Below are 15,431 nucleotides of genomic sequence, written 5' to 3'. Positions count from 1 at the left end.
TGCTTTACCGTTTTGTTTTTTGTTTTCCATAGACTAAAACGACCATTGGGTTTGTGACTTGCTAGATAGATGTACCGAGCAGCACATTGGCCCTATCCGATCCTGGCTGAACGTATACTAAAACATAATCCTACTCATAATATGCGGTACGCGACTGAAATGCTTTCCAAACCACTTTTCAAGTGATTTGCGTTTCGAAGGCATGCTTCCAGCTGCTATGCTTTCTATATGGCGCATGAGAGCTTCACAAGAACCGTGTCGGAATTCGTAATCATTACCGACACACTTGACTTTTGCTTTTTTTTTTGCTTCTTCGCCCATTTCCCCGGTGCACACAGCACACCTCGGTTCGGTCCCCTTTTAGCTGTGGAACTTCTCAATGTGCCGCGACAAGGTTTGGGGCGTCTTGAAGACGTTATAGCAGTAGGTGCAGATCAGCTTCGGCTGCACGTTGAAGGTGTTGTTCAGCGTGTTCGAGATGCCGAACAGGTTTTGCGTCTGGGCCAGCATGTTGGCCTGCAGCTCCGTCTTAATTCTATTGAAATTGCTCATTTTGTCCTGCGGAAAGAGAACGATGGGGATTTTGTTTTGTTACAATGGATGTAAGCTCAGTAGGAAAAAAACAAGGTTTTAAAAAGCAGGAAAGAACAGAAAATCATACACACACAAACACACAGGTGGACCGATGAAATGTAGGAAGATGAAATAACAGGCAAAGAAACGAATCAACAACATATGAAAAAAGCAAAACTAAAAACTTTATGCAAAAAGATCATTTAAGCAGTAGCTGAATGATCTTTAAAGCACAGGTTTTCTAGAAGAGCAGTTAAAGAAAACAACTAATTCAATAATCGAACAAAAACACAACAATAAGAGAAGACAGAGGAAAGAAAGGAAGGATCCCCCACTTATAAACAAAAGCAGCGCACTAGGTAACTAATTTGCAAACAAGCAGGAAAGAAAGGCAACAAAAACCCTTGTAGTGGGTGTGTTATTAAATTATTTCCGAAAGTAAATGAAACATAAGAAAAAGGTTAGCAAAATAAGATAAAACTATTTATTCGGATTTGCGCTTTACGTCAAGGTTTTGATCGATGTCGACTTTCATGGCCATGTCTGGTCGTTGCTGTAAGTGTAGTTGCTGCTGCTGCTGTTGCTGCTGCTGTTGATGTAGATGTTGTTGTTGCTGTTGTTGTTGTTGTTGCTGCTGCTGCTGCTGCTGATGTGATTGCACTTGTTGTTGCTGTTGATTCAACTGCTCGCTTATATTGAGCAAATCGGATACCTGCACCGCAGAGGCGTGAAAAAAAAACAAACAAAAAACCAACATTACTTGTCTGATATGCCGCCATGAAAGGGCTGTGTAGTAAACGATAGGGACAGCAAACGAAAAAGGAGCAAGGGACGAAGTACGTGCAAAGCGAGCATGCAAAACTAAAAAACGGGACAAAAGCTAACCAACTCACGGATAGAACCTTTAGCTTGCCGTCCCCGTTGCCGTTGCTGTTCGCCAGCTGCTGGTTGGCCTGGTTGATCTGGTTCTGATATGACTGGAAGCTGGCATTCATCACCGAGGCGGCGGGATGCAGCTGCGAGTGCAGCAGATGCGGTGGCACCGACGGTGGCGGTGGCGTTTCGATCCCCCCGTTCAGTCCGTGCAGCCCGTGCTGGATCAGCTTCTTGTCGTCCACCGGCAGTGACAGTGGAAGGGCGATCGGTAACCCGTGCGCCATCCGCAAATGATTGCTCAACCCGTCCGCCGTGTCGAACGAATCGTTGCAGTTGTGGTAGTGGCAGAAGTGCTTCGGCGCCTTGTTTCCGTCGGGCAGAGCGCCCAGCTTCTTGAGATCGACGGCGGGATGGTGCATCTGCATGTGCTTCGTGAGGTGGTTCTTCATGGTGAAACCTTCGCTACAGCTAATCACCGGGCAGGTTAGGTATCTGGGAGTGTGTGAAGAAAAAAAAAACAGTACAAAAACTGATTAAGAACATTGGTTGTGGAAAGAGCTACGTGCTCCCCTCGAAAAAATGGGGAATTTCTCTTTAATCGATTGCTGATGAGGTTGAAACTGCCGTACAACGACGAACACGAATCACGACGCAACGCAACGCTTGGGAAAGGCAACACCGCAGAGAAGCCGCCGAGCTGCTGACGCGGACCGAGTGGAAAACCGGCACGTCCGGGGGTCCGGCCTCCGTCGCCGCCGCCGCCTAGCCTTCTTACCTCCCGTCGACGTGCCTCTGCACGTGCTTCTTCAACAGCACCTCGTCGTTAAATGTCATCGAGCACATGGTGCAGGCGTAATCGCCGTGCTGCTTCATGTGCAGCAGCAGGTGCGACTCTTGTATAAACTTTTCCTCACACTTGGTGCACGAGTAGCCGAAATTGGTCCCGTGAATTTTCATGTGCTGCTGCAGATGCGACTGCTGCTTGAACGACTTATCGGGGCACTGCGGACAGAAAAACCCTCTAGTCGAACTGTGGTTGGTAATTAAATGAAGGTTCAATTGAGTAACTTGGCTAAACTTGCGCGGACACTGATTGCATACGTACAGGGTGGTTTTGTGGTGCGTTTTCATGTGGTTGTTTAAGTTTGTGACCTGCAATGGGGACAAAAGGGGGGAGGTCGTTTTATTACTGTGACTTTCGTCCACCACATTGGCTGGCTTCTCAAGGGTTTCTCTCTTACCTGAGCAAAAGAGCGGCCACAGTTTGATTCTATACAAACGTACGGTCTTTCGCCCGTATGCAATCGTCGATGGTTGTTCAGATTGGTAATCTACAGAGTAGCGGGGGGGGGGGGGGGGGGGTGAAATTCAGAACATAAAAATATACTTTAAATTCTGATTCTGACCACGCCATCGTTTTCTATAAACGAACACTCACCTGAGTAAAGGCTTTTCCACAGTCGACGCACACGTATGGTCGTTCGTTGGTGTGTATGCGAACGTGGTTGCGCAGATTAGCTTGCTGGGTGAAACCTACCGAACATCCAAAGTCTCGTAAGCAATCTCGTTTTAAAAAACTTTAACTGAGTCGTTCCTACCTTTTTGGCAAAACTCGCACACATATTTCTTCTCCGCCGAGTGATTCCGGATGTGATTGAGCAAGGATGTTTTCCGGCTGAAAGTCTTGTTGCAGATTGGGCAGCTTCCTTCCTCACCATCGAGCACTTCGTTCTGTAATATGAGCAAGCACACGCATACAGATTAGCTAAACGATGTTTAACCAGGATGATCCTTAACGGCCGTTCAAAACCAAGCTGCTTACATCGATGGTCTGCAGAGTTGCCTCGAGATCGAAGTGTGCCTGTGACGAGGATGAAACCAATGGAAACGTATTACAAACAAGCTTTCGCACTCATATTGTTGCTTCACAACTTACCAGCTTCTTCGAGTTTGGATCCCCTTGATTGACCTGTTGGAGGAGGAGAAGAAAGGATTCACGTAAATAATAATGAACCAATTCAGGACCAACTGCGCTGTGTGGATGTGTGCACGCTGCCCTAAACACTACTCACGGTATTGCCCAGCAGCACCGGCAGGTTGGAGCCGGTGGGTACCATCGTGGGACGGGAGCCATCGTAGAAGTTGGGCATCATCCCTTTGGAGATTCCTTTAAAACGTACACGATTCAATAAATACGGCCGTGTTCGGGCCAACGGGGGCGGCGTTCGCGGTGAGTACTGCAAAGCGGAGAAAGAAAAGAACCGAGATGCAATTCCGTGTTTAATCTGGCTTGCACTGCGCTGCCGTAGAAATGGTGTGTTCTGAAAGCCCGTTGTTTCGTTTCGGGTTTGCTGCTATAAATATCTTCGCCCTCCCCCCTAGTTCCTTGGAGTGTGTGTGGCCACTCTCTCTTGTTCACAACTGAAGCCGAGAACCATTTTCAGTGCCCGTGCCTGTCTGGCCCTGTCCATTAGCTACGCACTGGATGTGAGTTTGTGTGGAATTACCTGCCGTACCGTGCCTAGCAAAGCATTTTCGCTACCGTCGAATTGTTGTTTTTGTGTGTGTTTTTTTCTAGCGATGCAAGCGATTTGTTCTTAAGTAAACACAATTGTAATGAAAAAAAATGTTTGACAGTGGGCAAAGCGTATTTTACACCGATAATTTTTTTCCTCTCTCTTTACTTTGGGATATTTTTTCTATGTTTAACGGGCTGTCAAAACGGCGCGGAGGGTTTTTTTTGGCTGCGGAATTTCATCGAAAATATCCCTCCGGCATTGGTGTGCGGTCTTAGCGTGGTGTATGATGATGGTTTATTTATGATCTTTTGAATTAATTACAGTGTCTAACAATTTGTTTTAGTTCACAGTTAACTAGCTCCACAAACACACAGAGGAAAAATGTATGAAAGTTCAATATGTTCTGATATTTTTTTAGATATTATTTTTTACGCAGCGCGATATTTGCTAGAGCACAGCCTCAGTCCAGACAAACGCACAGTGGGCACAGAAGGATGCGACAATGGCTAAACATTTTGAATTTTGAATCATTCATCATCGAAACGTGTTCGATGCGGGGTCGTGTTAAAAACCTATAAAGCTTCCAGGCATTGCTCTATTAAATGAGAATTTCGAATAGACTCGTTTAACGAACTCCGTGTTTAAAGTTACACGAACACAAAACCACATTTCTGTTATCGAAAATTCTGTGAATTATTAAACGTGATAGTTTTGCTTCAATCTTTGGAGCGGTTCCGTGGCACAGTCGTCAATTTGTACGACTTAACAACATGCCCGACATAGGGTCAAGCCTAGAATTGGTTGTTCCCTCGTAGTAAGGAATTACTATCAGGATGCGTGGTAATGAATTAAGTCTCGAAATCCTGTATAGGCTGGGCATGTTCGCATAGAACGTTACGCCACGTAGAGTTTAACTTCAAGTAAACAAGTAAGAACGTTTTGAAACTATAACAGAAGCAATTTTACTTCCATTTTACCTATGGATGTAATTTCATATGGACTGAGTACTTTGGCTTACAATATTACAATATTGAGGTTTTTGAATGACTAAAACTGAACTTGATTGCCATTTCGCGAAAGAGAAGCATTAAGAAGTCAACCGACCTCTTAATAAGAAATTTGGTTAATTTTTCAACAATTATGTAGCATCTGAATTGTAAAACCACATTTTTGGCAATCCAATTAAAGCGTTGTACATTGAAATGCTATTACAATTCATCCATTTTGCACAGAGCATAAAATGGTTCAGTTACTGATTAGACTATCTATCAATCCAAACTCGAAGTCGAAAAAACTAAACCAAAATGGACTAACCTAACCCAAAAAACCTTCAACGAACTTCCTATCGATAGGAAAGTTTGAAACCGTTAGCAATCAGTCGGGTGAAAAGTAATAATGAAGCTGTAGACTGATGTTCCCCGTCGGAGGCTTTACGATACTTACCTTACCTTGCTTCAGCAAAAGAAGGAGTTGTAGATATAGAGTGTCAATGTCCATATAAGAGCATTCAATGTTCCTGTTGTCCTTTAAGTTAAAATTAAACAACCGTTTGCGATTAGTATTGTAGAGAGTATTAGTATGGGAGAGACAACCAACAGAAGGAAATCGGAGAAAGCAAACAGGACGAACGAGAAACACACACAAAAACAGGACGATAAACAGAAAAAGGTATTTTGTGAGAAATGCATGACGATTGTAATGATTGTATGCGGAAATGAATTATGAAACCGAAAAAGCAAAATCATAGCTGGCTGCGTGCCGCGTGAGCATGGGCAAAGCGGAAGTGCCAAACCGTTGTTTAATAGAAACGTGCGCTGCCAGCAGCCAGCAACAACAAGTAGTTTCCAAAACAGTTTTCCGCCACCGGGAGCATGCAACACGCAAGGTGGGTGGGAGAGAGGGGTTGGGGTTGTGTGTTATTTTGATAAACTTTTCCAATCCCCTCGGTATGCCGGTATGCCCCCAACATACATACATCCACACACTCACACACCGATACAGATGTTCGGATTTGGAGCTGGAGAATACATAGCCTCTGCCAGGCTGCCGTCGGAGCACATGGTGCGCGCGCGAAAAACCCGACCCGACGCACGGTGCGCTCGTTCGGCATGGCATTTCATGCTGCAAGCCACCGCGCGCGCCACCAACCCAAACCGGGGCCGTATATAGCCGATCGTCCACCGAAGGAAAAGCGCAATCCTATGTATGCATACACGCATACACTGAGCATATGTGTGTGCGCTACCAACACACGGAACACGCGGCAAGCCCTGACTCTACGCCACCGTTCCTTGGCGCTGGCCGATTTGCGGAAGCTATTTCTGACTGGTTGCTTCTGGCGTATCATACGGCGCGGGCTCGTTTTTGCGCACACCAAGCTGCAGGCTCCAGCAAACATTACGTTCATTGATGATTTCAATGCCTACTGCTGCTGCTGCTGCTACTGGTGCAATCATCTGCTGTGGAAGTTTTTCCCCCGACACACGAACGAACCTGTTGTCGATGGGGGATGTTTTACTGTTTTGGGACATTAGTGACGCTAGGACGGTTGGACGGCGTGACAGTAGCGTGTGTGAGTGTGTGTAGCGTGTATTATGGTTCGAATGATGGCGATCTGTGCAAGTTACTATTAGTTTTTAGTTCAATTTCTAACATATTTAGTTCCTTTTTCAAGTGTCCTATCAACCGTGGAATATACAAAAAGCACACATGCACACCTATGGCTCCGTTCATTGACTCCAGTTTTCTCCACAAAGCACAAAGCATTGCATTGGTAGTGTTGTTTAATGAAAAATTTGCTCACTTTTCGCTCTCCTTCTGCGTTGGGGGCAAGCAAACATAGAAAAAAAAACACAAACACAAAAAGACACTTTACGTGGCGCCGTTTTAAGACTCCCCTTTGCTCCACGTGTCCGAAAGTCAAGACTCTCTCCTCCTGTGTCCCACACACACACACACACACAAACACACACACACACACACACACACACACACACACACACACACACACACACACACACACACACACACACACACACACCTGTGCCGCTGTATACTTTCCACAAGTAAGAGTTCCGTGTGAGATGAACATGGCGCCACATAGCCGCCTTTTACTGCGATGCCACCACACGCGTCTTTTGCGTCTTCGACCCTTCCCCACGTTCCTTCATTCCTAATGAAAAAGGAACCCGACCCGAGCACCGTTGCTCCTTTGCCGTACCGTTTTTTTGGGTAAAAGATGTTGTGTCGTGGGGGGGGGGATGAGGGGGATGAGGGGAAGAATAAGAAGCGAGAAAACCCGATGGTGTGGGGAAGGAGGATAGCGGGTGTTGGGTCTGCAGTTATCATATGACGGTTGTTTAAATGAAGGTTGTTTAACTTTTTTCCACGCTCCTGGCAACGTTCGCTCTTCATTGTTGCGCAAGTGAGCGAGACAGGGCATAGTGTGCTCGAGCGGGGAGGTGCAGGGGAGCTTCAGGAAGGTGGAGGAGTTGGAATAGAAGAGTTTTTCCACCACCACCACCACCACCATCACCCGCACCGGCACAGGGGAGAAGAATTAAACACGAACCACGGAATGTATGTAATGAATCGGGGTACGGGATGTGTTTTGTAATGTTCCGTTGCGGCTCTCCGGCGAGCGGTTGGGCTTTTTGAGTGTTTGCGGGTGTTTTGTCGTGAGCGCACACACACACACACGATTTATTGTCCATAAAGTACGGCATTGGTTTGATGGCACACCGGATTTTTGAGATTGTTCTTTTGTTGCTCCAGTTGTTTTGCGATTAACATTATTTAACACAGTTCGCACACGTTTATAACTCATTGAAAGGTATGATAAGATAAGGGGGAAAAATACAAATATTTTTATAATTGAAACACACAATTTCACAAAAAAAATTAAAAAGAACACACACACACACAATGAAACAAACGCATGCAGATAAGTGCATTTAGATACCCAAAAAGAAGAGCTATTCGATCACGGCAAGCTTCCGGCTAGTCAATCACAGGCAAATTGCACCGTAGACTAATCACTTTTTAATCGGCCTGTTATTAAGATTTCCCAGCTTCCTTGCGCCCGAATCGCGCGCGCGAGTCACACCGGCGCGACGGTAGACCGATTTGTATTAATTATTAAAACACCTCTAAACGTTGGATAATTGAAAAACTTTTGCCACTGCACTCGGGTCACAAGCTTCGAAGGGTGATGGAGAAATGTGCTCCCCACCAGCCCAACAGCGCGCCCCGAACCAGCTTCCTCGGTCACCGAGAAAGCGCGTTAAACTGACTGACCGACTCAAGACGCAGTGCTGCTGCTGGTGCTGCTAGTGCTAGTGCTGCTGCCTGTACTACCGCTGCTGGCAAATTGAATAATAAGACTGAGAATTCATCAAAATTTTAAAAATCTTCCAACCTGTACCACCGACACCGACCCGAATGCGCGCGCGACCCGACCGGGGCGCTTGCGAGGGTGGCCCCGAAATTCACCAAGACACACGCCGAAAATACCGAACTGGAGGGCCCTTTCATTCCCTTCCCCCGCCAGCTCGCACACACAGAAACACGCCTTTACAACACAGCGCAGGAAGCGTCCCGCACACACACACACACAATCATTTCCCTGCACCGGGGAAAGGACAACCCTTGGGTCGACGATCGTAGTCGTCGTCGTCGTCGTCCTGAGGAAAAACCATTCGGCGCAAGAGGCAGGACGGCTTTTAAAACGGACGGGCTGGCAAATGGAGGGTGGCGAGCGACGCGAAAATGTTGTATATATCACCATTAGCGTCGTCTTCTTATTTACTTAAGACGCATACCGTGAAGATAGCGAACCCGGTGAGAGACAGAGCAAAGCAATACACCAAAAAAAAAAACAACAACAAAAAACTCGTGCCTGTCCCGGGAGAAAAACAAAAGCAAAAGCGATCCAAGAAGGCTAGCACGCGACCAGTGGGCTGAACAGCAGGGGGAGGAGGGTGAAAGGGGGTGGTTTATGGGGTGATCTGGCGAGGGTGCGAGGTTGCAAGAACCGTACGAAAATGATGAAAGGGGAAGGAAAAGCAACAACAACAACAACAACAAAAATAATGCGCACACACACACACACATACAATTTTCTTATTCCGTTGTATGGTGGCCACGCAGCATCCTCCCTGTCCACTGGAAATTACTTTTTTCTACCCCTTTCGGAAGGGTGGTTTCCCTTCCTAACCCTTTCGAAATAATTCCTTGGCCATTCGATGCAAGGAGTAGAGGTTTAAAATTAAAACAATGCACTCACACACACACAGTCATACAGAATCTTTTAATGTCCCTGCATGTTTGGTGTTTCAACCCTTTCGGCACGTTTTTTTTCTTCTAATTGTCATTTTTATATTTGTTTTCCTTCGCTTTGCTTCACTTTTCTTTCTCTCCCTCTCACTCTCTCTCTCTCTCTCTCTCGCTCTGTCTTTGCAACAATCTTACATTCTTACACGGCTGTAGCAGTAAACAATTTTCACACTTTACGGGCGCGTTCGTCCACAAAATGGCCCAACGGAGTGTGTCTGTGTGCGTCGCGGATCAGGCGCCTCCATGGCGGGCGGCCCTCCGGCGGGCTGATGCGCCAAAAACGAGCGTAATAAAAATATATACATGACAAAACCACCTCCCAACCGCCCGCCGCTTCCTCCTTTTTCACCCTTTCTTACGTAAAGATTTCCTTCTTGCCTTGAAGCCCCCAGGATGGCGAGTGGAATGGTGGAAGGAACGCGCAAGGGAGGAGTAGGAGTTGTGAAGAACAATCCGTCCAGCCAAATACAATAATATTGCGGCCGGGGCAAACAGTGGCGGCTGTGAGTGTGAGAATAGGGAGCAGTAATAATATTTAAAAAAAAAAAATACACCCCTCACACTCACACACAAACACACTGAACTGCACGATCTCCAAAAAAAACACACGCACACAATCGAAGAAAGCCACCGCCACCGTAAGGCAGAGGTGGCCAACGTCGCTCCTTGCAGGGCGAAGGAGGCCGCGCTTCCAAGAAAAGCGTTGCTGTTTGTGAGGGGGTAAAAAGGACTCACGCCACATAGCTGTGTGTGTGTGAGAGAGAGAGAGAGGTAGCACGAGAAAGCAATAGTGCGATAGAGAGCAAGACGAAAGGCGTTTAAAAAGGAAACGTCTCTCTCTCTCTCTCGTTCGTTCTTCTCGAGAAGCGGAGCTCACTTTTCTTCGCTGCTCGCCCTTAACTTCTACCGCCCCCATTGCCTCCCTCCTCTCCCAACCTCTACTGACCTATCCCTTTTTCTTCACACTTACAAATCGTCCGTCTCGTTCGCTCCTTTTGCATCTATCCTCTTTTAACACAAAATCGTCCAACCGTCTTTCGCCTTCGCTGGTTTGGTCGAATTGGCACGTTTTTTTTGCGCTCATCTTTTGCTTCTTTCAAGCACACGGAAGGCGGCCATGGGGAAGGGGAAAAAATGGTGGAGCTGAATTGCGGGGAACAACACTCCCTTATCGTGAAAACAAAAGTGACTATAAATTTTTCGCCCCCAAAAAAGGGAAAGGAGACCTATCTTTGGCACCGTCTACATCGGCTCTGCCGGTGTGTGTGTGTGTGTGTGTGTGTGTGGTGCGCGCTTTTTGAGTAGGGCTGAAGACACAGAAGCAAAACAGCAAAAAAAGTAACAGGAGGGAAAAATATAAAATGAAATAGCACAAGAAAACGAGACCTCGATGCTGGGGGAGGCGGTGAAAAAATAAAACATTAAAAAAAATACATATATATGCGCACTCCACCGCCATGCTGGCCGCCATTTGCTGCTGAGAAATGGGGTGGGAAGTGAGCGAATTTGGGGTGGGTTTTTGGCAGAAACGGGTGGGAAGGGACCAGAAGGAAGAAGGAATAAAAAAACAAAAAAACGCCACGCAAACACCGACACCGGCCCACGGAATCGACCAACCACACGGGAGCTGCGAGGTGCGTAGGATTTTACGTATTCTTTTTTTTTTTTGTTCACCCCCTTGTTCTATCTCTGTCGCTCTCTCGCGCTGCTTTCGGTGGTTGAGGTGGCGTGCGGCGCGGAGGGCTGAAATTGAAGAAGCGAAATAAAACCGATAGGGCGACCGGAGAAGAGAATTATTAACAAACTTGGAACGAAACAACAATAAAAAAAAGGAAAACTCAACACATACACACACACACACACACGCACAGCGAACGACATTGAAAGGGGTGGTGGCATAGGGTGGGTGCCGTTTTCTTCGCTCGCAGCGCAGCACGGCGTCGGGCCAGAGAGGGAGGAGACCTTCTGTCCTGTGCGTGTTGCGTTGGTAGTGGTCGCTTGGGATGCTGACGGTGGGTGGGAAGAGGTGTCGAGGAAGGAGTGAGGTTATTATCTCGGACGATGGCTTAGAGGAAAAAAGAAAATGGAAGTTTTCTTTGCCGAATGCGTCAGGCTCGCGGCAACAGAGAGGAACTCCCGTTTTCGCGGTTGGAAATAAATCTCCACTGGGTGGGAGGGTGATGGAGAGGGGGAGTAAGGGGGGGGGGAGAGGGAGGATGATTGAGGAAAAAAACAGAAAAATATGAAAATGATGCCCACTCGCTCCCCTTATTTTTATCTTCCAAGGTACTAATCAACCACCCGCTCCCCTTCCCTCCTCAACCGCCCATCATCCTTCTTCTGTCAGCCATCATCTTTTTCACTCGCCCGCTACACAGCCTGCTGCTGTGTTCCCTTTTTCCTCAGCCTGCTCAATCAATCCGTTCCTGTTTTTTCCGTTATTATTTAAAAAAAAAGAACAAACGACGAACCCCCTACTGCTGTCCTTTTCCCCCTTTCTTTTTGTTCTTCTCTCTCCCCCACTCTCCCCCCCCTTTATGTTCACTCCCTCCCACCTCCCCTCATGGCCACCGAAGTTAAGACGAATTCGAGTTTGGGATTGTTTTTCCGGGCGCTTCACTGTTTCGCACGGGGTGGCCTTCGCCTTCGCCATTAATTTACCCCGCCTCGCTGACTCCTTCTCCTTTCGTCTTACCTCTTGCTTCTTTTTTTTTGTTATTGCTGTGGCAGGGCTATCATCAACCCAAAAGAAACAAAGAACGGCTCCATCTTGGAGGCCCAGCAGCAACAACGCGGCAAAGTGCGGCTTCTTTTCTTTGCCAAACGGCGAAACCCTTTCGCCATTGGAGGGATGATTTTGCTTTTCCTCGAGCTCCTCTTATTGCTCCGCCAGTTTGTTGGACTTTGGCGGTACCTTTTTTTTTTGTTTTTGTTTCGGTTCGTTCGCGAACATTTCTTGGCCATTTTTTGCTTGGGTTTTGTTTTGTTTTTGTATGTGTGTGTGTTGTGCGTTGGTGCGATCTGCGTCCTTCACTGGATGGCCTACTCTAGATGGATGCTGTGGATGCTCTCTCTCTCGCGCTCTCTTTTTTTCTATGACGAGTCGTGGTTTTCTTTTTCACTTGCTCTTGTTTTTTCTTCTTCTTCAACCCTTTCACATCCCAACCATCAACTCACCACATTCGCTGGTCCACTCACTGGGTTCGGGTTTGCTTTCTTCGACTCGTCTTCGGCGGTTCCGTCTTGAAATGGAAATGAGTTTTTTGTTTTCGCCGTTGTTGTTGTTGTTGTTTCTTTCATCAAGTTAGCCTTGCTCTTGCCCATCGTACCCCCGCCCTCCCACAATCACCCAGCCCAGCCAGCCGGAGGCGTTGTTATCAATTTAAATGTCCAGGCCGTCGTTATCTCTGTATATTGAAAATGGTACCTATATGCTCCAGTTTCTTTAGCGCAACCGTTTCCTTTTCTTTTTGTTTTGCTTTGTATTCTTTTTTTTTTCTTCTTTTCCGTCCAGCTACGGGCTATGTGCTATGTTGGGGCTACGCTACGGTAGTGTCTGTGTGGTTGTGTTGCACAGTTTTCACTTTCTTTTCCCCGGTCGGTATATAAGCGGAGCAGGGTTTGCGCGCAACGATGGGTTAGGGTGGCACTGGGAAGGAAGAAAAGTCTTTTCCGAAGGTTGATGATGGCCACTTCAGCAGGATAGCCTCACCAGACACACAGACACAAAGGCACACGCACACTTTCAAACCGGCTTCCATCGTAGCTGGCCCTTAGGCTATCACAGTTCAGTTTAAAAAAAACCCACCCACCACCTCCGCAGCAGGGGTTTCTTCAGCACATCGATCATCGACCGGTGGTGTGGTTGCTTGGTTGGAGGGGCACATTTCGATTACAGACGATTATCGTCTCTGTGTCGTCGGGAGAGTTCTTTTTCTCCCGGCCCTCCTGATAAGTTTGAGATATTACGTCAGTGGAAGGAGCGGAACCTTTTTTTTCTTTTACTTTGTGAGGCTTTATGTAAACAAATGAGAAGGGCTAAAAACTGAACAATAAAACGAAGAAAATGCAAATTATATAAAGTAAATAAGGAAAGTTGTGACGCAAAAATAAAACAAAACGAATTGATTTAGCTTTAAATCATAATGTAACGTATATTTCTGATTGAAAAAAAGTATTTACAAAAGATAATTATATTCACGTAAAATACAATTGAATAAAAATTAACATAAATTAAATGATTAATAACATAAATATAGTTAATAACTCGTTTTGGTAACGCATCGCAGTCACTATTTCTTCGTGTCGCAGCAGTAAATTTTCTTCACCAAATAGTCTTCTTCAAATGTATATATTGTTGTTAGTTTTTCTATTCAGAAGGAATAGCTACGGCCGTTTTGCCTACCAAAAATATTAATTTAAATTGCAAAAGAATTTAAATTAATATTTTTTGGCAAGCAAAACGGCCGAAGCTATTCCTTCTGAATAGAAAAACTATTAATTTTTAATAATTAATAGATGCAGAGTACCAGGTGAAGGTTTTCGTTGTGTACGCTAGTAGAGCCTTATTTTTAATTGATTCTTTTGAAATCATTATTGCATTAAACTTTGGAAAAATGTAGGCTGTATACGTGAGAAGTGATATGAAACCTTTTCTTTACAAGATGAAAAGATGTTTATACTTAAGGTTAAGTAGGAAATACACTTTTTCGATTAATGTGTAACTATAAAATGTAGCAATTGACTATTTAAAGAAAAAAAAACGGTACCTCTGACGGTAACAGAGGGTAAAGGGGGTATGATATTTTGGTAATATATATTTCTTTAAAAATATCCTGATTTGTTATGTATAATGCACCAAATGAAAGGTAATTTAGTATTCTTGTTGATAGACATTATCTTGCATCAAACTAACATATATTTATAAATAATTTTTGTTATTTCCATAACGAACTTGCAACAAAACAACAAATGTTGCAAACAAACGATGATATAAAAATAATTAGATACGGATAAAAACATATAGAAGTAGTTTCATTTGAGTTTATTCATTGAGGAATTAAATTACCTATTTTTCATGCATTATTCGTAATATTTCAGCATTTATATGTAAAAAATGTGTTAATAATTAACAACAAAAAATTCTTTGAAATATTCACGATGTACTATATCTAATCAATGTTTCATATCAAAGTCTTACTGTTGGACGTGTATTACTTAAGATAATATTTTCATCTTTTGCGTAGAAATGCCGCAACAGGAATATTTTACACAACAAACGTACAGTTTAAATAAATGCAATACACTAACATCAAAACTCCTTTCCACTTAAATGCTTGCCTAATGTAGCTTCTTTTAAACAACACCACCGCAGAGATATGAAAAAACAAAAACTGTTCGGGCGCGCGGTGCACAACATTAAACACGCTCCTCCGTTTGCAAACACTTCGACATTTGCAGCACGCATTCAAACAAACCACCTTTTGGTGGTGCGTTGTTTAAATTTTTCCTGCCTTTAACGTTACGTTCTGGCTTCAACAATCGCACAAGTCACTAATCACGCACGCGGGATACATAGGCACCACGCATAGAGGTAAGGGAAGACTGTAAAGTCATTAAACAATAAACACACGCTCACACAAACAATTGTAGCAATAATTTACAAAAACCAAGTAACATTGTTGTAATATAGATTTAAACAACGCAAAGACACACAAACACAAGCAGTTCAGGCAGGGAACATAATACTTAAAAAAACACATTCAGTAAAAGTGTAAGATTTACTATTTCTAGCTGTCGTCGGTGATCGTCTTCGATCATTTGCGGATCGTTCCGAGATGAAAAATCGAGGTTTTTTTTCACAAACAAATTTGAAGAAGCTGGATCCTAGGAGTCTGTGGAGTTTTCGCTATTACACTGTTACACCGTTCCGCATTGCACTTTACACGGATGCATTGGAGTACCCAGTAGAACCTTGAGGAAGCTAAAGAACGCGTCCTACCTTTTGCCACCGTTCGAGTGGACTAATTCCGCACGCTGACCTTCAGAGGCTTCTTGTTGTCGTGTACGACATGCCGCCTGACCACGACACACATGGAATGGACCGACCGACCAACCGACAACCACATA

The 15,431-nt window shown here is 45.1% G+C and overlaps 1 protein-coding gene across 6 annotated transcripts; it reads right to left on the bottom strand.

The window, feature by feature from the left end:
* Positions 1-22: 22 nt before the first annotated feature.
* On the bottom strand, positions 23-15,330 carry LOC121590126 (zinc finger protein 879). Of its 6 annotated transcripts, none has more exons than XM_041909531.1 (12): positions 15,087-15,330; positions 5,417-5,492; positions 3,522-3,616; positions 3,386-3,418; positions 3,272-3,310; positions 3,048-3,180; positions 2,888-2,982; positions 2,691-2,780; positions 2,225-2,601; positions 1,467-1,941; positions 1,079-1,285; positions 23-558 (listed from the first exon to the last, which is right to left on the bottom strand). In XM_041909531.1, exons 1-12 carry the CDS (start codon positions 15,120-15,122, stop codon positions 361-363), a joined length of 1,854 nt encoding a protein of 617 aa, XP_041765465.1. In that variant the 5' UTR covers positions 15,123-15,330; the 3' UTR covers positions 23-360. The 6 variants fall into 6 exon arrangements, with proteins under 6 accessions (XP_041765465.1, XP_041765466.1, XP_041765464.1 ...); XM_041909532.1 differs by lacking the exon at positions 15,087-15,330 and adding an exon at positions 7,930-8,424; XM_041909530.1 differs by lacking the exon at positions 15,087-15,330 and having other exon boundaries at positions 2,225-2,479; positions 2,555-2,601.
* Positions 15,331-15,431: the final 101 nt, after the last annotated feature.

The sequence above is a fragment of the Anopheles merus genome, chromosome 2R (assembly GCF_017562075.2).
Source record: "Anopheles merus strain MAF chromosome 2R, AmerM5.1, whole genome shotgun sequence".
In the NCBI taxonomy this organism is placed as follows: domain Eukaryota; kingdom Metazoa; phylum Arthropoda; class Insecta; order Diptera; family Culicidae; genus Anopheles; species Anopheles merus.
This window is presented reverse-complemented; position numbering and strand designations above follow the sequence as displayed.